Source organism: Perna viridis, chromosome 5 (assembly GCF_037379345.1).
Source record: "Perna viridis isolate PV_CMFRI_1.1 ecotype Kerala chromosome 5, ASM3737934v1, whole genome shotgun sequence".
Classification (NCBI taxonomy): Eukaryota; Metazoa; Mollusca; class Bivalvia; order Mytilida; family Mytilidae; genus Perna; species Perna viridis.
Window position 1 is genome coordinate 27,174,006 of NC_142449.1, and position 23,519 is coordinate 27,197,524.

Sequence of the window (23,519 nt, forward strand, 5' to 3'; positions counted from 1 at the left end):
GTTAGTAATCATGGAAACGAATTACAAACAAAAAAGTTAATTAATATACTGAAGATGGTATACTTTTGGTCTGGCAAAAAAAACCAAAAACAAAACAAAACAAAACAAAACAAAAAACAAAACAAAACAAAAACAAACAAAAATAACAAACAAAAAGAAATACAAAACAAAATGTTTTCATTTTCTATATATCTGAAAATCTTAAATATAATTTACAAAATTATTTTTTTTCACTTCAATTTTAACAGCATTTGTTTATTTTTATGTGTTTGCATTATGAGAACGTTTTAAAAATTTTCAATTTGGTAAAATTGAAATGAATAAAATGAGATTAATAGACAAACGTTACAATTTCAGCGCAGGTGATATTGAATTGAAAAAATAAGACGAAAGGGACTATGCAATTGTTGTCTATAGTATTCATTGGATTTTATAATAGTTCATTCCAACTGAGTCTGAGTAAAGTTATCATTATGGGATTTAATTGTGCCCACTTTAACAAGCAGTTTTATTCGGTGAATTTCATAGGGCTTTTTAGTGGACGATTTATACTGCTCAAAGTATGTTTTTTAAATTTCCAAATAATAAACTGAATCCTGTTAATTCTTTGCCAATTGAAAGAACACGGATATATACCAGTTTGAAAGGTGTAGACATCTGACGCTCGCGTTTAGTTCGAATTAAAAGTTTTGAGGTAAGTATTTTAAAATTTTAAGGCATTTTTTTGTATTATATTATTTAAGAATGTAAGGGACCGTTATCTACATATTGCTTTCTTAATTATTAAAAAAAAAAAAAAAAATTATTCCGGATTATTAACGTGGCCAGTACAAAAGTTAATATTCAAAAGTTTAGTTTTCACGCCCTACTACCTACTGCGATTGATTTTCTTTTCTTAAAATTAATTTCGAATCACATTTAAATCATAATTCAAATGAGTATTGATTTGATCGTAATATGTTTTATTTTAAAAAAAACTTTGTCAGCAAAATAAATATGTTCATAAACAGAAAAATAGATGTCATTTTTCCATTTAGTGAATATCTTTATTGTAAAGCGTCATAAAATATTACAAATACTTCAAGTGTGTTCCGAAAAGGTACGATATAGGGCACCGTTACAGTATAAATTCTAGCGGTTGTATTAATTTTCACTCTTTTCGCAGGTGGACAGATATTTTTTAAACCGCGAAAAATGATATCCTCGAATATACTAGTATTCAGTAGTAGTGTTCAGTAGTATTCAGTAGTGTTCAGTAGACAGAACCGCAACAATTAGCAAACGCAAAAATGTTCAGTAGACAGAACCGCAACAATTAGCAAACGCAAAAATGAATACGTTTACACTGACACATGTAATACTTAATTAGCATTCCAACTAAGAATCATGCAAAATGTGATACATGCTTGGAAAGCCTACATATTTTATTTTTGATATTTTGTTTAAAATGCTTTAGCAAATAGAAATTAAACTTGATTTTTCGTATAATCCGTGCTCAGAGGATATAAAAATTGTATAGAATGCACTGTAGAATTCAAAATTAAGGGAAATAACTCTGTAAATGACACTCATATACAATAGCATCTATTTAACTCAATTTAAAGCTAGGATACTCTCTTTGGCAGCACGCACACATAATTTCTTATTATAATGACTCGTTTAACCTACATAAAAGCAGATTATTTCGTCAAATTTACTGACAAAAAAAGTTAAATTTTAAAACTTTTATTTTACATTCATGCCGACTTCAGTTATTTGAAAACAAATGCTATACACAACAAAAATAGTAAATACGTAAGAGAGTGGGCTAATACGTTTAGTACAAAACTATTGTTAATAGTTCCCCATCCTCGTTTTGTTAACATATAATAGCGTCAATTTCGCCAAACAAAAACATCTACTGCGTTGTAAACAACCACCGCAAGGTGTAAAAATGTCCAAAGAAACATTAGAAATGTAAATAAAAGCAATACCACAATATACTGTTATTGAACTTTTTGATAGACGGACGTGACAAGAGTCAAGGTAATTAAAAAAAGGAGTACAGAATCATAGTGCATATAAAAACACAATACAGGTGTTACTATTTACAGATACTCAATCAATAATAAACGATTATTGCTTTTGAGTGTAAGCAGTAATTAATATAGGTTCTCATTTGAACACCTTATACATTTTGTATGAATAACAGTCGTTAGTTATAATAAGTATTTTTTTTTCATTTTACACATCTATACTATTATAAATTGGAAAATTTGCTCACGACATAAGGGAATGCGTGTCTGTTTGTGACTTTGGCAAATCCACGATAGTCACCTTGTAAAAAATATTTTCTCCTTCAAAATGTCATTTCTGGAGAGAAAAAAAATATAAGAAATACTCCATATAGAAGCCAAGTAATGTAAATAGACTAAATAATTTATTTTGATTACAAGTACGAAGTTAATTTGGTCCGAGAGTAAACTTGGAACTTAATCTAATCAGCATTAACATATTAAATAAATAAAGAAATAACACTTTTTTAAATGGAATTAATCAAAGATGACATTTTGGGGATAATTTCATGGGTTTTGTCTTATTGTTTGTTAATGATCTTAAAGAAAACTCAATAGTACATGTATACCACTATAAAATTGGCGAAGTTAAAATTTTGTTTCATCTCGAAAAAAATATTATAGATGAACGACTATGAATTGGATTGGACTGCAGTCTGCGATTGAATGAAAAGTAACATTTTGATAGAGATCGAATTTTTATTTAATCAATTAAAAATCCAATTACAATTAAGGGCTGTTTTAATTTTAATATGCGAAGTTCATGTTTAAATTAATGCTATATATCGTTTAAAATATAAGCTTCTACTAAGATTAAAGTACCAGTCTTTACAAAAATCAGATAGGAAGTGGTTCATGCATGTCAAAAACCCACCGAATTCAATTTCATTTCTTGTTCAGAAATGGTTTCTGATCACATAATCAGTTTTTCATGTGGTGGTTGCGCTTTTGAGATAAAATTTGTACTGATTGTACATGAAATTGGCACTTTGTTAGAGTTACATTGTATCGAGTTTGATTTTTTTTTCATTTGGTTGGTTTTAGTGGGACATAAATGTATGATTTTCTCAAAAGTACAGATCTGAATACAGAAATAATTATCAATAAATGAAAATATAGCATATTCAGACTGAAAAAGCAACGTTTGTTTGGTTGGTTTTTCTACACCATGAATCACTTTACCATAGGTAGTGTCTGAATTTTATGTGGACTGGTAGACATAAGTATTACATGTAATGCTATAATGCAATAAAAACATGTTAACATTAGCATAGAGTAAACATTGAGACATTTGAAACGGAAAATGAGATGCAAAATATCAAATGAAGTGAAATCTACAACCAACACCGGGAACATATACAATGTATGTTTCATAAAACATGTTCATCGTTAGAGAACATTTAACTTATTTTAAGAGCGAATATGCCAATATACGTATTCTATTACTGAAAAACTGCTGCAGGATATCTTAAAGTTCATATGACGAACACGTCACTTCTGCTCAAAATGCAGAAACGCAGGAAAGTAGTATTACAAGCTCATAATTCGACTATGCCATCAAACTACTGATTCCCTGTTACTTTAAAAATGACTGGTGTCTGTAAGTTTATGACATTCATTTAAGCAGTTGTAAAAATATCGAATTTTGAAGTGTATTCAATTTCTGACCTCAAATGTTAAATCTTTGGGGTCTTCGTAATATATGTAGGTATACTCATGATCATCACTATTTAGAATTCAAGAATAATCTTTAATGTTTTCGATTAACTTTGTTTACAGATTTTTTTTAACATTTATTCAAGATGAGTTGGGAGTGGATGAAGAACAAGGTTGGCATGAGATTAAGTGATGAAGAGTTAGAAAAGATACCCCATCCAACGTTAGAACTGATCATACATGTTACTACAAAAAATGTTCAATTATTCGGTTCGCTTGGGTCATTCGTCATAGCTCCAGTAAGCGCATATTTAAAGAAGGAACATAAGAATTGGCCAAAAATGAAATCTAGGATGCTCCGAATGGGAAAAGGTGGAGTTATTCTCGGACTTGTATCAGGTCCATTGCTAACCTGTGGGATTGTAATGACAGATACCGATGACTATAAAGTCTGGGATAGATGTTATCGTCTGAGGCACAATAGGGGTCAACTTCGAGTAGACCAACTGTCTTTAATTAGTACTGTAGGTGGCGTTAGTGTAGGGGCTGCTACAGGAAGTGGAACGATATTTGGTGGTTTGGTTGGAATGACATCAGGAATCTTGGTTGCTGCATTTTACAATAATGTTATCCAAAAGTAGAATTTATGAATAACTTCTTAAATTTGGAAAATATTTGAATATTTTTTTTCTTACAATTAGCGAAGTGACTATGATCTTTGATCTTCCACCACGCAAGTTTATAAGGCATATGATAACTAATATACATTACTGTTAACCTATCAAATTTAAATAGTAGAAGTTAATGTATTGCAAGATGTGATTGTAGAAGATCTTTGTCTTTTGATTTTACAACCCCCCCCCCAAAAAAAAAAAACAAAACAAAACAAAACAAAACAAAAAAAAAAAAACATAACAAAACAACAAAACAAAGCATAACAAAAAACATCACAAGACCAAATAAAAAAAACCAAAACAAATCAAAACAGACGAAAAAGAAAAAAAGAGAGAGAAACACAAAGCACGCGAATCCCAAGGTCACTAAAACTTAAACACATTTCCCCGCTGCCAACAATGTTATGAACAATATTAGTGTATCACATAAAAATATAGAAAGTATTTGTATGAGGCTAAGGAAGGGGTAGTAACTGCGAGGTCTGTTGAATTTATTTCACATCAGAAATGTTTTTTTCTGATGTGAAATAAATTTTTCCGTGACCTACTTTCACTTTTGACAAAGTTATTGATTTGTTGGATTGTGTGTGAGACTTACTACAAATAGTATTGAATTGGCAGGAAACTAGAAATATGGCGGGAAATCATGGTATTTCAGCTCTTCAATTGTGAGATAATAGGGAACATTTTAAAATATCCATAGAAACAAGATGGCAGATAAACAATACGTTCAGTGCAAAATTCTCGTAGAAAAAATAAATATGGAAATATTTCGATCTCGGAGGTAAGAACGAGAAATAATTGTATGAGAGTTGTAGTACAGAACAACATGAATAAAATGGCTATTTATTTAAAGGAACTCATGAGTAATTTACAAGATAATTTAAAAAAAAAAACAACCTGAATACAGGCTGAGGTGAATTCGAGTATTCCCGACTTGCGGACCAACAGTTTGTCAACATTTATCTCCCTTTGGAGTAGGTGTCTATTCGGAACACGTGAGGTTTACCATCCGATATCGACGATACTTTAGAAAATCTCGAAAGTCAAAAGGGAATTTCTCGTTCTACTGACCCTGCCATAAATTTTCTTTACCTGGGATACAAATGAAAATCATCCTTATGTAACCTACCAACAAAATGGAACACCTGTAAATTTTAGAAACACCGTTGTAATGTCTATCATTTTTACGAGTCTCGCACAGTTAGTGCATGTATGGTAAGGCTCACGGTGCTCGCTGATTTAGGCAATGCCTACCCCATATTAGCTTTATTCGCTATTATACAAATAAAGCAAAACATTATTTGACACCCGTTATTTGCCCTTTAATGAACTCATTGCAGGATAAAATTAAATCCATAACTCAAAAGTCATGGAACAAAGTAAACAGACACTGAGCGACGAATAACATAAGTACATAATCGAATAAAAAACTTAACAAAATGAGCAACCCAGGTGAAATTGAAAAATACAAATTTAACTATTTAAAGGGAAAAAAACGAAAATAATCAAAACATACATGTATTAATAAAAAAAAACCTTAATGTGTTGTAGATGTGTGGACAACATCTACCGGATCAGGATCAATGATTTTGATCAACTTGACACAACTTTAAATACCTTTCCAAAACCCGTTTGGAAATATCATGTATGTAGTGCATATCGTATTACTTAAAATATTTACGCGTTAATTGAACGCTTGAACATTTGAATTCGGAAGTCATCGAAGGGTATGTACAAAATTGCTGAACTGATAAACTCTACGTAATGGTTAAAAGGAATGAATAAATTGGAAAGTCCGTATAATTAATAACAATATCACAGTAAAAACAGGAAAGTTAGAATCCATCATAATGGTACTTGGGACTAGGCTAAGCATTTCCGGTGGACATAGTGGGTTAAAAATGATTTATTTTTCAAAACTGAGTACAAAAATTGACTCAAAGACGCAATTTACTACCATTGTAATGTACAATTTAAGATGGAATGTGATTCTGCCTATTTAAACCGAATTGTAATTTTTTTCCCTGGTGGTTTAACCACTTTGTAGTATTTTCGGTGACGGGGACTCCGAATTAGGTATCCGCTAACTTTATAGCTTATAAAGTAGATGAAAGTATTGTTTCATGCAAATTTACTACTATATATACAGCATCGATATGCATTGAAAACTAATAATTACGTATGAATATGATGGTCAGAGAATGCAAACCAATAGAAAAAAATACTTTTTCGACAAGCAAAAAGGCAAAATTAACCTATCATTTGTGTTTAAAAGATAGCATGGTTCATATGAACCGTAAACGTACTAATTTTCGCTATTTTCGCGATGGATATAATACAATGAAAAACTGCCTGCGAAATTGATCTTTAATGAACACTTCATAGCGCTAATCATTTTTAGAACCACGATAATTGAAACCCATGTTTGTGTTTAGTTAACAGAATCCAGAAAAATTAATCCGTTTGCAGTACCATAAAGCATGCCTTTATGGGCAGATTGAACTATCCTATAAGACTGCAGTGTACTTATTTCCCTTTAAATGATCTTATTTATATTCAAATTCTAGACGACCGGGGATGAAGTACACATCACAATATTTTGTTTTGCCAGTTACCATGTTAATGAAAAAGGAAAGCAAGAAAACTTTATGAATTAAGTTTTGATAACTGTAAGTTTCGTTATTAACGCCGACTAATCTAAACTAGAATCCTCCTTCTCACCAGTGTTTAATTCACTGAGATTACTAATCGTGTCACTTTATACACGTAGCAAAATGTTTCCTTACATAAATGAAAGCCAGTCCTAACGTCTGCATAACATAGTTTACACTAAATTACGTGAATATTGTGGTGTGGCATTTTTGTATATGATAAAAGCCAGATTCATTTTGTTCTTGATATAACGTACACAAGTTATTATACAATGTACAAAAGTGACAAACATTAATTACTTTGTCGTCCTCTCGAATCAATGTACAATTTCTAAAGCTTTCTTCCTGATTATTTATGAACATACACATGAGGTATAATTGTATACCTTTACTCATTACCAAATATTTCATTTTGAAGAAAATTATATTTACTTTTCCTAACCACATATTTGATGTGACTATTGTTGATCCTCAGCGTACATCCACCGAACTAAAATAAATTCAAACAACTTACCGCTATATATTCATTGTGCTGTTTGCAGATGGTGCGAAAATGCACGTCCACAACGACGTTGTCAATAGCAACTTTGTGTGACGTTAGCGAAAACATATTATAAGAATAGGGGATCGGCAGTACATACATTTATATACGTGAATGAAAAAAGCAATAATACGTACAATGCAGCAAACGACATGGCATGATGAAAAAAAGGCAAGGAAAAGAAGACAATACAACTGTATTACTAAAATTTCTTCGGTAAAGTATTTGAATCGGGAACAAACTCCCCCGGGACTTCCCCTTAAAAATATATAATGGACGGCGGCTCCTGTCATCGATCTTAATCAAATTTTGACCACGACAAAATTTTGGCATCTTAACATGTTAACAATAAAAAAAAATGGGTCTTTGGTCTTATTATTGTAATTATCAAAATTTTTAAGTACTTGATACAGTGCTTACATGCACATGTAGCAACGCCATATTGTCTTTAGAATGAAGGTAAGCAGGGGTTTAATTCTTCTAATTTAACATGCCTTTTTAAACAAAATACAATGTAAGGTTACAAGTAGTTAACTAGTTTTGAAATTGAGTGGTCTCCCGTTTAACGTTCACTGGCAATATCTCTATATTTGTAGTCCTAATGCAATGATATTTCTATGTCCGTATATACTGGTACTATCTATAGAAAAACCGAAACATTCAAAAGTTTAAGTATTGGAAAACTTATTTAGTCGGACGTATTAAATATGGTTCTGCCTAAAAACCAGGCAGGAGGTAATTCATCATATCTTCTGATAATCAATGAGAATGTATAGATACATTATAATAGGATTGAACAGCTATTTTCGGTCGTTCATACATGCATGAACGACCGAAAATAGCTGTTCAATCCTTATAATTCTATCGGACAGTCAAAGTTACCCTCTGAGAACCTCATGTTACAGTGTTTTTGTTTACGCTTCAGTACACACGCATTCCCTTGCGCACGTATTACACATAATCGTCTGCACGACAGTGAAGGCGGGATGGACGAAGTGATAGTTGGCATTGAAAAATACGAGATGTAATCAATTCAACAGGAGTATAATTATCAAAGAAATACAACAAGAAAGAACAACAAGGTTTCTTCAAGGGTTCAGTCAGACTCAGTTATAAGTTTCTTTCCCCGAGCTGAAAATTACTCTCTGTAAACAAACATGACCTGTAAAATCAATGTGTTCGTACGGCTATATTACGCCGCTCAGTTCGTTGCCACCCTCTTCCGAACTACGCGGCCGCCATATTGGTTTGAAGTTGACTGGCGTTCATGCATTGATGAACGATCTGGCCAAGTTCATGTATGTATGAACTTCCTGGCAACGACGTTCTCGACCTGTACTTCAGACGTGAAAGGGCATACAAATATGGTTGCAGACAGCTCCTTTTTGGCTACTATTATAGGGATGTACTAAGAGTAGGACTGCTTTTGGTTTCGTTTAAGAAATTTCTCTTTAAGCCCTTATTAATTTTAATGTTTTTTTGGTAGTCACATGTATAAGGTAAAGTCAGTGTGAATTTTGATTTTAATGAACTTCAGGTTTATCGCAAATTAACTTTAACATAGCCATTTACCACAATAAAGGATGATTTCGGAACATGAACACTTGTTGACCTCCGATTTGAAAAAAAAACAAAACATATATATATTACTTCAGGATTAAATTAAAATTCCAAAAAGTGTAAGCCTACATACATGCCGAAAGGGTGCCCAAAATCTTTCTGTGAACTAGACTCGCAGTGACTCTAGTCGCTTTCAATATTTCTTGTACTATTTTAATGAACCGGTCATGGTTTTTATGTTGTCTTTGCATTTTTAGAAATCTCAGACTTAGCTTTACAAAGCTCAATCTACTTCTGAAATAGAATCAAAGGCAAATACCAAAGGAAGGGGTATATAAATTCAATCATTCATATTTTTAACTTGTTAATAATACATTTTTTAGAAATAAAATAGTATTATATTTTGTTGTTTGTTTAATGTCATAATCTAGGTATCCATGCCATGGAGGTAATGAAAGAATAATCAAAGAAAACCAGATTCGAGCAGAAAGTAATAAGATATATTATAGTATTAAGCAGTGTTTTTCCAGAATTTATCAAAGTGAAAAATCGGATCATTCACTCACATAACAAATACAAGTCAGAAAGACTTTTATGTCTGGTTTGTGAGTAAATGGTCCGATTTTACACATCCATAAATTCTTGAAAAAAGTTCTTAATCCTTTTAATTCCAATCCCGGACTATCTGTAATATATTAATAGTTGTGTTTTCCATGTAAACTCTCATTCGCAAATGGCGTCAGTCAATTGACGTGACATGGTTGTCAATTTCAATATTTAAAGTACTTACAGGCTGCTGATAACTATACTTTCTTTGAAAAATTGTTGTTTTGAATATGCAAAAATGCCGAAAATTAATCGAATAGAGCAGATAGTACCGTTTTAGCCTCTAAACGGCTCTATCTTTTTCAAAGCAGTGGTAGCCGTATTGTTTACAATTTGTACATGGAATTTAGTCATCGCTGAGGTCGTAAAAGGTGTACAACCAATCATAATGCACGAAAAAGGCTTATGCTAATTAGATTGGAATTATTCAAGGATAAAGACTAGACAAGAAAAATAAACACCCACACCAATGAAAGAACATGAAATATACAACATAACTCGTACACAGAAACAAAAGTAAATGACCAATCAGGACTCCACTAAAATCTGGGAGCATGGATCAAGTGCATTGGTAGGGCAAGCACCCTCTGCCTGCCGAATTTCTCATAAAATGTAAGGTCCGGGGTAGACAAAAGAGAAATAGAAAACTATGACCCGTTGAATATATCAGTTCTCATGGTGCAGATAGATACACTACAACGATCCACGAGTACATGATGACGACAATAAAACTTTTAAGGTAATGACTTGAATCTTAGAGCAACATAAGAATTTGCAAATGACACAACCTAAATTATTATTTCCATTTTTTAAGAGAGTTCCTCAAATTATTTTCTGGTTCTCCCCCCGAAAGAACATAATCAAGTTATCACTGAGCAGTACTGAAATAAAAATATCACGAACGCATTTGTCATAAATCTAGTTGCATTTTAGTAAGTTTTTAGGATGTTTTTACTTATTTTTTTCGAAAAGATCTGTTTTCGAATTTTCTGGTCAATTCTTAAAAAAATGCTGAATATTTTTTTTTTCATAAAACTTTTATTTTCTTTATATTATATTCTTCCAGGGATTTTGGTGTGTCAACTTTTTTTGTTTGTTCTGAATGCTGGCTAAACAATATTTGAAAAGGCCTACCGTTTTTTAATCAAATTTCTAGTCTTCAAGAAGCAAAATACCTTACAAAAAGTCAGAAAGTTCAACAAGAAAGACAAACAGATTAAAGAAAAGTTACTTTCAGTTCACCAGAAAGGCATAAACAAAATGTAAACAAATGAGAGTGAAAATAATTTATGAAAATGAAATTTACAATGGTAGTTATCACAAACTGAAACACAAGTTTGTATGCAAAATAATTTAATCATTCATCATCTCATTTTAATAAGCTCCTTGGTGGCCAGTTTTATCAACAAGTTAAAGTCAACATTGATATGACTCCTCCAAAACCGTCGTACTCTTCCCCAAGTGGTTGCCGGGAAGCAAGGGCTACCAATACCATGAAAAACTCTTGCTATAGCTCTGCCATGTAACTTGTGTTCGTTGCTGTACATATTTATGAACTGTCTTATATCTGACAGTACTTGATTCAATTCGTAAGAAGATAACTGCAAAGAAAAAAAAAATAGAACTATGGTGTTAAGTACCAATTCATATAAAATTCAGACACTGTCCATATTAAAGTGATTCATGATGAAGAAAAACCCACCGAAAAAACAATGGCTTTTGTCTACATGTGCTATACTTTTTACGTAAAAGGTTCCTTTCCGTATTCAGATCTGTACTTTGGAGAAAATCATAAATTATTTATCTCCCACTTAAATCAAGCTATTATAACTCTTGCAAAGTGGTAATTTCATTTACAGTCTATATTTTTTTTTCTCAAAAGCACAACACCCAAATTAAAGCTATCACTGGTTATGTGGTCTGTAACTGGCTCAGATTCAGTAATAAAACGGAATTCGGTGGCATGAATCACCTCCTATAAGATTTTTATAAAGAATGCTACGTAATTACATTTTACTATATTCATAAATTACTAATTTAATCATAACCTAGGACGACGATTAAATCAGAGGGCATACAAAAATATTTACCCATTTTAACCAAGGTCTGATTTTATAAAGAATGCTACATAATTACATTTGATCTTATTCATAATATTACGATTTTACCCCTTACCTAGGAGGACGATTTTAACCAAGGTGTGAATTTTATATAGAATGCTACTCTTAGTCGGTTCAAACGCTCACAAGAGCTTATGTTTTACCTGTTATAATGTCTTGCCGACTTAAGATAAAGCTTATTTGAATTTGAATTACATTTTATTTTATTCATATTACGATTTTACCCATTACCTAGTAGGACGATTAAATCAGAGAGGGCATACAAACAATATTCAAGTATTATTGCGTAATTAGTCTAATCCGTCATATCGGCCTATGCCAATATATGGATTTTATCAGCCCAATATGGCGTATTTGACTGGTAAAAGCCGTACTGGACAACTAAATCCCTTATTGGCGCACTTTTGTATTTTGTGTTGTATCGGCAGTTCTGATCATAGTTAGGTCAATATTCGAACGTTAGTCAATAATTACCCATTTTAACCAAGATTACTTATGCACATATTAAAAATCAGTCCACCACATTGAAATTCTAAAAAGATTTTGAGCTCACACAATCTGTTTCTCAAAATCAGTCATATATATGAAATTGTTCCAAAAGACTTCTTCAATTATATCCAAAACTTTGTACCCATTATTATGGTATTTTAATACATGTACCAAGTTTCCATTCAACTGTGAGTATACTTTTAAATATTTTGAGATTTTTTTCATTGTTAAAAAAGACTTCTTCAATTATATCCAAAACTTTGTACACATTATTATGGTATTTTAATACAAAGTTTCCATTCAGCAACAAGTATATTTTTTAAGATTATGAGTTTTCGAACAGACAAATTCATCATAAAAAATTCAAGAAGGCGAAGAAAGTGATAATAAATGCTAGAGAAACATCATGTAACGCGTTGAGTAACAATTATATCAAATTTATATGTTTTTGTAGCACTTAAGCAAAATAAATTCGCATTGTCTGGCAAACTTCAATATTTACATCATTTTCCACATAAGCAATGAAGTCAAAGATGACTTTACTTAGCCTGGAAATTTTGCTTCTGTTACATGTATTGGTATTGGGCCAGTTAGATCTAGAAACGTGTTTGTCCTTGCTTCGTAATTATACTTTCATAATTTCAACTACTGTAGCTATAGACCATAATGAACCGTGGTAACTGTTTAGACAATGAAAACATTTTGAATTACAAAAAAAATATCAAAAAGCAACATATTGGGTATAGGTAAAAGAAAACCTCCTCATCATGCACATCACGTATTGCAGCCTTGTAATCGGTTTGCTCTTGGAAATAATCTTCTAAAATTGTCTTCAGTTTGGCATTCTTCTTCTCATCCAAATCATCAGTACACATCCAATAGTTCTTATGGGAAACGCTGAATAATGAAACAAAAACAAAATAGGTCAAGCGTGTAAGTTTGTAACACTCGTTTTATAAATGTCACATGAACGAGCAAATAATTTCATGTACTAGACAAAGTGACATGAGCACCAGGTTCTGGTGGATTGACACTCCTTAGCTAATTGAAAATTAATTGAATGAGGTTACAATATCCGTCCAAGAGTTTTGTGATAACAGTTTTCTTCCATGCCTTTCCTATTTAAGTCATATATCGATATCAATAGTCTAGAAATCAGCAATATGACACTACATTTAAGTAGCACTCCAGGTAAAAATCATGCAAAATGTGATTCATGGTATGAAGGCCTACATGTTTTTATTGTTGACATTTTGTTGCAAATGTTATAGTAAATAGAAATTTACATGTAACTTTTCACAAAAAAAAAACAATTATATCGAATGTTCTGTAAAATTCAAAATTAAGGGAGATAACTCAGTAAAAGCCACTAAAATACATTAGAAACTGTTGGATTTTCAGTGGATTATCTCTTATGAGCAGACAGATTGGAACGAATAATTATACATATCATCATATAGACATATAAAGCAACTTAATAACAAGAATAAAAATATGTAGCCTTTTTGGGATGTATCATATATTACAGAATTTGCATGATTCTTACAAAGAATACTAATTAATTTACGTCGGCTGAACTTGTACAAAACAGGCTCTTGCTCTGTTACTTCTATCTTTTATCTTAACTGATTGACCAATCTAAGCGAAATCAAGCGAACCATAATTTTAAAGGTAATCAAAAAGAACATAAGGATATCCAAGGATAAAAAGACAAAAAAAATAATAATTAAACAAAATAACCACAAAGAACACGAAATGACCGGAAATAATACGCACAAAAATATTAAGTGAATGTGCAACCAATACTCAAATACTGGGTATATGGACTAGGAGCATCTCGTGTGTATATATATATATATATATATATATATATATATATATATATATATATATATATATATATATAAATATACACGAGAATAAGAGTTCAACTTATCACGCGTTTTACCATAGCAAAATAGAGGTTACAGACCACCAATTCAACCAATGAGCATTTAGAACGTACGCAAAAATAGTCCTACGCAGAAATTACCCCTGTTCCTCAGTGCTGTGAAAAAAGTTCTCATCTTATTTAAAAAAATTAAACAGTTTCTGAAAGGAAAAACATTTCTGTACATTTTATAGGTGCATTTTGCTTCTTGTGATATGAAGCCTAATCTCCATAATGATTTTTAAATATACCCCTATCTTGTGTAAACACTGGGATTTCCCATGCTATTTATAGACCCTTCACTTCCGGTGGCCAGTAGTGCACTGCAAGTCTGCTAACCCCACATGCCATTCTGAGGATTGTGAGCTGACATATGTAGAATCATGCTGATATATAGTCCTCTGCAGGTTAAAGTTAAGTAAAGTCCAGAGAAGCCTTTGAATATTGTGAAATTAGCATAGAAGCCTATGGGAAGTGGACTTAGTGGTTTTTAGCCTTAAGCTGAAGCCATGGCAAAATGAAAAGTTTCTTGAAATAGCTTTAAACTACTTGAAGATCTTGTTAACTTTGCCATGAGAGGAATACACTACAAAAATCCTTCAAAATATGCATTTTTTTAAGTTATAGGTCCAAATTATGGAAATTTGGTCTTTTTGCCTGATTTTTATGTCCTATCTTGTAAAAAGTGTAGAAAATTTAGTAAAAATATCAAATATTAAACTTTGAGTGCTATATTTACCTAAATATGGTGGTAATAAGCACTTGAAATCAAGTTTTGTGTAGATTTGAGCAAAAATTAGGTTAGAAATGAGGAAAAACTCACTTTCATTACTGCAGTTAAGGCCATATAAGCATTCCCCTATGGCAACATGGAAAATCAATTATTGAGTACTTTTTTTGCTTTAGGTGCCCTTTACTGGTCATGTTTTAATGTGAAAACACTGTATTTACAAATTTAAAGCCAAATATATCACCTTTTGTGAAAATTTAAGGATTTAGGATTTTTGACATGTGATCAAGAAAAAGGGGGGAGCATGTCAGAAATAAATTTTTAAAAATAGACCAATTTCTCAGAAAATAATTACTTTTAAAACTATTTCTTCATTAATCTTGTTAAAAAGCAAGTTGTGATTGATATTTTTTATTTGAAAAGTCAGAAATAGTTCTTTGCAAATATTTAATGCATTTAAGTATGGTAGAATATGGTCACTTTTTTGCTCGCCCAACTTGGTTACCCTATATTTAAAAATCAAATATTTAAAAAAGTGCTTGTCACATTTCACTGAAACTTTGCAAATGCATTCAGTATGTGTGTAGGAAGATACCTGTATAGTTATTTATTTTTTCCAAGACAAAAAGTGACTCTTTAGGTTACAGACCACCAATTCAACCAATGAGCATTTAGAACGTACGCAAAAATAGTCCTACACAGAAATTACCCCTGTTTCTCATAGTGCTGTGAAAAAAGTTCTCATCTTATTTAAAAAATTTAAACAGTTTCTGAAAGGAAAAACATTTCTGTACATTTTATAGGTGCATTTTGCTTCTTGTGATGTGAAGCCTAATCTCCATAATGATTTTTAAATATACCCCTATCTTGTGTAAACACTGAGATTTCCCATGCTATTCATAGACCCTTCACTTCCGGTGGCCAGTAGTGCACTGCAAGTCTGCTAACCCCACATGCCATTCTGAGGATTGTGAGCTGACATATGTAGAATCATGCTGATATATAGTCCTCTGCAGGTTAAAGTTAAGGTAAAGTCCAGAGAAGCCATTGAATATTGTGAAATTAGCATAGAAGCCTATGGGAAGTGGACTTAGTGGTTTTTAGCCTAGAGCACACTGTTCACACTATTTTTTTTTCGCTGTAACAGTACAGTTTCTCCACACTTCATCTGTGCCATCTGTACCTTGTTCACACATTTTACCTTTGTAACTTCATTAACACTACATTTTTCATGCTTTTTACCTTTTGCAAAATAAATTTTCACTGTTTTTACCTGTGCAAGGTATCAAATAAGTAACGAAGATTTCCAAGCTCAGATTTTTCCTGTCTCTGTATCCTGTTGTGGAGAGACATGATGACGTCATCAATTTCATCCTCGGACAAGTCACCGGGTGCTCGGTAATGAAAAGCCAGATCTGTGAATTCTACCATTACACTTGTTCTCTTGGGACCAGAAGCACCTACCGTTTACAAATAAATGTTCCACTATCTTATATATCAATTAAATAAGAAACATTTCCTGTACAGTCATCATTCTTCAAAACCAACTTTAAAGAAATTTTATGCTTTTACTGATTTTTTTACCAAATTATATTGCCTAATGTAGATTAAATGACATCTATTGCAAATAAAATGTGACAGTTGGACTGTCATCTAGTTTTGATTCTTCTGTTAATCATCTTGTTATTTATTTAAGATAAGGAACAATGTTCAGAAAACAAGCGTAATAATTTCCGTTAGCAGTTAGGGAAGGAAGTTTTCAAATTTTAAAGTGCATTGACGTTGCAAACCTGTATTCCAAATTCCAAAGCTTTTATATGTATACCTTCACCGCTATCATACATATCATTTAAACAATTTTTTATTACACCAATACGGTGCATAGTACAAGATTGCAAACGTAATTGCATCGCATATTCTAAGTAGCAGTCTTTATAAAATTCCGACAGGAGTTGATTCATGCATGTGAAAAACCCACCAACTTTACTTTTATTTCATATTTAGAATCAGTTATTGACCCCATAATCAGTCTTTGTTTATCATTTGGTTGTTGCATTTTTGAGATAAAATTTATATAGGTAGTACATGAAATTAGCACTTGGCAAGAGTTATCGTTCATGATTTTGTTGATTTTACTGAGATGTTTCAGTGTGATTTTCTCAAAAGTACTGTGACAGATCTAAATACAGAAGTGATTATAAACATAAAAAATATATAGCATATATAGACCGAAAAAAGCGTCGTTTGTTCTGTTGGATTTTCTACGCCACAAGCAGTGTTTGAACTTTATATGGACAGTTTCTGAGACAGAATGACGTTTATGCATGCTCGATCATAACTGTCACATTCTGGATAATAGGTGATATTTACGGAATGAAACAAGAGACCACAAAACATGGTGTAAAATCAGATAATTGACCGATTTCATAGTATAATAGGCGTTTACTTGCGATTGATGAAGTGACAGAGTAACAAATAAACTCACCAGTTAAATTCCACATAAGCATTTTAAGTTCCCGTTTAACTGGCCCAGAATCCCAACCCATGCAGTCACTGATTTCTACTACAGGGAAGTCGATGCTCGTCTTTCCTGCAAATGTTTTACCATCCTTCTTTGCTTTCGCAATGGCAACTGCAACCGGGGGGCACTGTTAGCAAAATATGTTAAACGAATTGAACGTTTTGAAGTTAATTAGTTAAAAAAGTTTTTTTTCTTTTGGTGCTGAATAAAACAAATCTACATTATATACTTATAGACGCTTGAAATTACTAAATATATTTATCTTGAACATGTACATTGTCTATAGTCATTGTTACAAGAATTTCTCCGAGGGAGTCCATTTAGTGAAGATTTACAATTAGTGAAACCGAAGACGCAAACGAAAATAAAAATCGTGAATAAGACAAACCATCAATAAAAGGAACTAAAAATGGATCTATAGAAAAACGAACGGCACAAAACCCTGAAGGTGAACTCCGGTGCTCTGGAGGGGTTTATTCAAACAAATTTAAAACTTGATTAAGTGTACACGTCGAGTGTAAATATTTCGTAAGTAAAACTTCCGTCCATTAACTTAATAACCCATGAAAAGTTGTTAATGAGTCACGCGTGCTCACTGGAAAATAAATAATCATAAACAAAACCAGTGACACGTCTTTCAAAATACCAAAAGGTTTTAATGGAATAAGATAACAAAACAAAAACCAACATTCTTAAACAGTACACTGCATCACCGCTAGTACATGAGCTAGTCTGGGCATAGGAACATATTATAGAAAATCGATATCATTCACTATATTTCGTACCGAGTCTTCATGGCTTAAAAAATGGAGCATAACTGAACATAATCAACTGAAATTTGGTAGTGACCTTTTTTGCAATTTCTTGAAGCACTACAGGTCCGCCATAACACTGAATACTGCATGTAGAGTAAACATTTGTCAAATTTTCCACTTTCCATGAGTTATCCGGGTGTAGCTCCAAGTAACAGAATAATGTTGCGATTCCTGATGTAAAAAAAAATCTCCACAAAGAAATATTAACAACATGACGTAATAGTATAATAAACTAAATTTTACCGGAAACACAGACTGAAGGGCAACTTAAGAAAACTATAGAAAAGCAATCATTCATCACAAAGGAAAATATCTTATCATTCTACTTTAATTATGTAGACCAAAATACTGAGCTCATAAAATTCATTGATGCCTGCATTGATCGTACGTATCAAAATATGACCTATGGATGTCATCAATGTCAATAACTATCAAAGCTGGAAGCCGGAAGCCACGTGCTTCTTTTGTTAATGTCGTATCGTAAAACATTAATGGAATGTACAAATGTTTAAGTAAATTGGTTCAAAACAGTTGCATGTTACGATATGATACACTTTGGTTTATCTATGAAACAGTTATCTTCAGGAAGCTGCGTTTTAACTCATTCAATTAGCGAAGTACAGGAATTAAAACATCGCTGCACCAAAGTAAAATAATGACAGATTGATACAAGGAGGACGTAAAAAAAAAGATCGAGCTTACATATTGTATCATTTCAAACAGAAAGAGCATATCTGACAGATCTGATCAACGTTCATATACACTGTACATTTAAGATCAAAATTCACCAATGACGGAACAGGACTACAACGAATTCAATTATTTTCTGCTTTCTTTGCCGCCACACTTCAGGAACGTTAAAAAAACCATTTAATTTGTAGTGTTCTTTCAGAATAGCCTCCTTTGGGCCTTTATAAATTCCCTATCCATTTATCCGATTTTCCGGTAGCAGTCAATATTTTGGTTCCTGCTTTTAATTCCTACCTGCTTTTATTGATTATTTCCACTTGTTCTCGTCCTGGTTAAACATGATATATCTGCGACTTGATGTTAAACAGACACCAATCAATCAATCAATCAATATTTTCTTGGCCGAATTTAAGGACTAACTAATGGATGTAAGCAGACTGGTGTATATTAACGTTTATTTAAGAAACATAGGCTGCTACAAAAGCAACAGTTCGAAAATATTGTACATTTCAGTAATATCATACATTTAATAGAAACTACGAAAAATACGAAATCAACAATCGAATTGTCTCAAATATGATTGAAAAGATTTCATATCCTATTCAGCTTTTTTGTGTAATGAAAATATCTTTAATCACAGATTTGCTGACAAACCAAAGAACCTTATATAATATTCCGTTGTCATGCATGTACATGTATAACCATTGTATAATATATCACCCAGGAACACCATTTTCGATAGTTTTATACATTTTGTTCTGGTATATTTCAACCAAAATGACATTGAAACCATTATCTTATAACTTCATGCATATTTGAATACCTTCCTCTTTCACATCGAGTTCACTGACAAAACTTTCGATTGGTATCGCCCGCTCGTGTCCTAAACATATTCTTCCCTTTTTCTGGTCTTCATCTTCGTCCCAATCATCAAACAGTTCATCATCATCTTCCCTATTAGCTTCAGTGCTATCAACCGCTCTTTTTTCCTGCCATAAACAGACGCCTTATCAGTATACATAGTAAAGTTGTATTAAAATGCCCATAAATCCATGACCAAAGCTGACATCATAAGTGTTTTATCCCCATTTCTTTATTAACAGCTTGCTATCCCCAAGAGGAAATGTTACATAGTTGTCTAATATGTTGACATAACCATCTAGATAACAAGGAATGCATACGAGTAGACTCATTAAATGATAAAAAAATCCTAAATTAAGATAACTTCTCATTGCAAGTATCATGTGATACCATCATGCTACACGAATACCTTAATACAAGACAGTATACCATAACCATATATAGATGCCTGAAGATTTTAAAAATATGTATATATAAAACAGGGAACAGAAACGATCTACATATACAACGCAACGAACAGACATCTACAAAAACTGATCCTTCTGCATCTACATTTGATATACATGAACAAACGATTGAATGACGCGTTTTGACTCTAGATAAAATAAAAGGTTAGAAAAGCGACATGTAATCATGTGTGTTGTTGCTTCTATATTAAAATAACACTTAAAATATTGCTTTGCTTGTCGGTCTAAGTAACACATGATACAGCCGTTAGATACATCAAATATTTTCTAATTGAAATGCATGAAATAGCTTTCAATGGACATTGTCCAACATGTAGCTGTATTGTTAAAAAAAAAAACAACAAATGACATATGATCCGGGGATCCTTTGTTTAACGTGTCTATGGTCGTCGATAACGGAAATTTTTAACTGATTGCGAAACGCGTTTGCCTTTGTTCATTAAAAACGAACATTATACATCATCAGGATTCTACTGCTTGATTAAGTATTTTTCTTTGACACAAAACACATTGAACGACCCAGTGACTTATGACAAGAAGCAGATTTACGTCTTCAAAAAACAATCATAGTCGACCCATTCATGACAGTTCGTGTGTCAGTAGTTATGTAAAGGAAACTTTGTCATTATTCCTTTAACGACTCTCCTTCTGATCAAATAAGTCTTTAAAAAGAATTTAATGATGGAAAGAATCTGCCGTCTGTTGCTTTCATGAACTCATTCAAGAGGTAGCAGACAAATCCTTAATAGCTAGTCAATTGATTTCAGCCCTGAAAAATAATTCAGTAAAAAAACAACAAGGGCATTTCATTCAATAGTATGACACTCTGATGTTAAGACAAAAATTACTTTTTAAGTCTGCTTGGGAAAATATTAAGTAGCTGTCTTTGTAAGAATCATGCAAAATCAGAAAAATTTGATACACCCTAAAAAAGACTACATATTTTTAATTTTGTAATTAAGTTGTTTTATGGGTCTATACTATGAAATGTGTAATTATTCATTCAAATCTGCCTGCTCTTAGAAGATAATCAACATTGAAAATCCAGTAGATTCTATTGTATTTGAGCGTCAATTACAGAGTTATCTCTCTTAATTTTGAAATCTACAGTGCATTCTATACAATTTTTATCACCTAAGAGCACGGGTTATATGAAAAACCACATGCTAATTTCTGTTTACTATGACATTTCAAACAAAATATCAAAAATAAAAATATGTAGGCTTTTTACCTAATATGAATCAATCACATTTTTCATGATACTTTAGTTAGCCGGAGTGCTACTTAAAAGTTCGGCATCTTCGAATTCGTTCGGGACATAATCATTATAGAAAGGATGGCCGTCCATATCTGCATGCATAATACGATGTGTAGTTCCGCCAACCACCGAGAAGATTAATTCAAACGTTACTGCCAGCAAGACATGGAAAGATATAGGAAAAATCATATCCAAGGATACTCAATTGTTTGCTTTTATATTTAAGTTAGGTACTCAATCATCCTTTTGTTACCCAATTAAGTCTGATCATTGACACGAAGTTGTGTTTTGCCCGTACAAATGACAATTTTAAGCTAGTTTTTCGCCAACAGAGTTCATTGTTTGATCACCAAGCATTCAATGAATCAGATTTTTGTCTTTGTTCCTTTTGCGGGGAATGTGTGTGTGTGTGAGTGTGTGTGTATGTATCAATAAGACTTCGTTTACCATCCTAATTATATTTTTTATATCATCAGATATGGACAAATCTTACTAAATAAGAATTGGCGATATGCAAGACATATTATTTCTTCATTGCTTGTAATATTTTATTTTTACACATTTGTGACTTCGGTGTTCACATACTTTCTGTTTTATACAGTCCTTGAGACGTGTAGGTTTCCCCCACGTACGACACCTAAACGCTTCTGTAGTGCTTTTAAACGAATGATCCTATCTTGCATTTAAACGCACGATAAACGAACACTCATAGTGTGCGTTTAAACACTCGATAGACGAAAGATGAAAAAGATTAAAACTAAAAAAACATGAAGAACGAAAAAACAGAAAATAAAATAATGAAATACAATAATAATAATAATAATACTAACAAAAAATATAAAAATAACAGTAAAATATAGGTGATAACAAACGAACAAAATAAACGCTTTAAAACGAACGCTCGTATCGTGTGTTTAAACGAACGCTTGTATTGTGTGTTTGAATGAACGCTTCTATCGTGCGTTTATCGTGGTTTGAAACGAACGCAAAACGATGTGTAAACGCATGATATACGACATACGAACGCCATGAACATTTCAAGGAGTGTATCTCTAAATTTTGTTAAAAAGACTTAAATGATATGAACCATTGATTGTGTTGAACGTGTGGATGGCGCTTAACACTTATGTATCTTTTCATAACTTTGTCGTCACAAATGTTTTTGTTGTAAAAAAAAATGGGCTTAGTACAGAAATAGAAAAAAATCTATTTTGTTTGAGTTTTTGAAATACGAGTATTGGTGTCGACTAAATTGTTATTTGCCTTTTGCTTCATTTACAGTACATACGATTGTTTTTAGAGTTACCCTTAAAGAAATATTTTTGTGCTTTTTTAGATTAAAGGTAATAATTAAAATATTTTCTATACGGTGAAACAGTTTAACTCATACCAATAGCTATCCTTGTATTTTTTTGTAACATCACAATGAATTCATAATTATATCATAGATTTGGAGGTGAGCGATCACGTCAAGGACAATTATCACAACCGTGTAAACAATGTCTACATTTTAAATGAAATCAATTATCAGAGGAACAAACAAATGAAATGAATTTAAGAACAGAATAAAGCAAAATAACGTTACTAAAACACAATACGACTGATCAAATAAATAAAACTATATTTTTCAACGGACTGAATCCCGTGTATTTTCCGGGTCACATAACACCTGAAAATTAGCTAATCATAAAACAAGAGGCTGCCAGGAGCTTGAATCGCTCACCTGGTAAAATTTTAGCCTTTCAAGGGCAATAACTCTAACAAGAAGTTGTCCGACAATTTTGAATCCAAGACGACTTTGATAGGATTTATCATGAGGATCATTTCATCAATCGAAAGATTCATTCTATCTATAATGGTTTTCAAAATATCGACTGAAAACTGCAAAAAACG

General features: G+C 32.2%; 2 protein-coding genes across 5 annotated transcripts in view; one reads left to right on the forward strand and one right to left on the reverse strand.

Moving 5' to 3' along the window:
* Nucleotides 1-480: 480 nt before the first annotated feature.
* LOC148616898 (uncharacterized) lies at nucleotides 481-4,527 on the forward strand. 2 transcript variants are annotated; one of them, XM_088584059.1, is made up of 2 exons: nucleotides 481-694; nucleotides 3,857-4,527. In XM_088584059.1, the coding sequence occupies exon 2, from the start codon at nucleotides 3,857-3,859 to the stop codon at nucleotides 4,349-4,351; it is 495 nt and encodes a 164-aa protein (XP_088440185.1). In that variant the 5' UTR covers nucleotides 481-694; the 3' UTR covers nucleotides 4,352-4,527. The 2 variants fall into 2 exon arrangements, with proteins under 2 accessions (XP_088440185.1, XP_088440184.1); XM_088584058.1 differs by having other exon boundaries at nucleotides 485-694; nucleotides 3,834-4,527.
* A 6,489-nt stretch (nucleotides 4,528-11,016) lies between these two features.
* LOC148616899 (ATP-dependent DNA helicase Q4-like) overlaps nucleotides 11,017-23,519 on the reverse strand; it is a 150,061-nt gene continuing 137,558 nt past the window's right edge. For all 3 annotated transcript variants that reach the window (XM_088584061.1, XM_088584062.1, XM_088584060.1), the window contains exons 17-22: nucleotides 19,864-20,029; nucleotides 18,385-18,521; nucleotides 17,500-17,662; nucleotides 16,288-16,474; nucleotides 13,113-13,251; nucleotides 11,017-11,346 (exon numbers count right to left, since the gene is read on the reverse strand). In XM_088584061.1, coding sequence (XP_088440187.1) covers nucleotides 11,110-11,346; nucleotides 13,113-13,251; nucleotides 16,288-16,474; nucleotides 17,500-17,662; nucleotides 18,385-18,521; nucleotides 19,864-20,029 — 1,029 coding nt within the window. In that variant the 3' untranslated portion in view covers nucleotides 11,017-11,109. The remainder of the gene's footprint in view (nucleotides 11,347-13,112; nucleotides 13,252-16,287; nucleotides 16,475-17,499; nucleotides 17,663-18,384; nucleotides 18,522-19,863; nucleotides 20,030-23,519) is intronic.

Bases quoted from the DNA above. Each gene is read 5' to 3' on its own strand.
- LOC148616898 (XM_088584059.1), top strand. From the start codon at position 3,857: ATGAGTTGGGAGTGGATGAAGAACAAGGTTGGCATGAGATTAAGTGAT.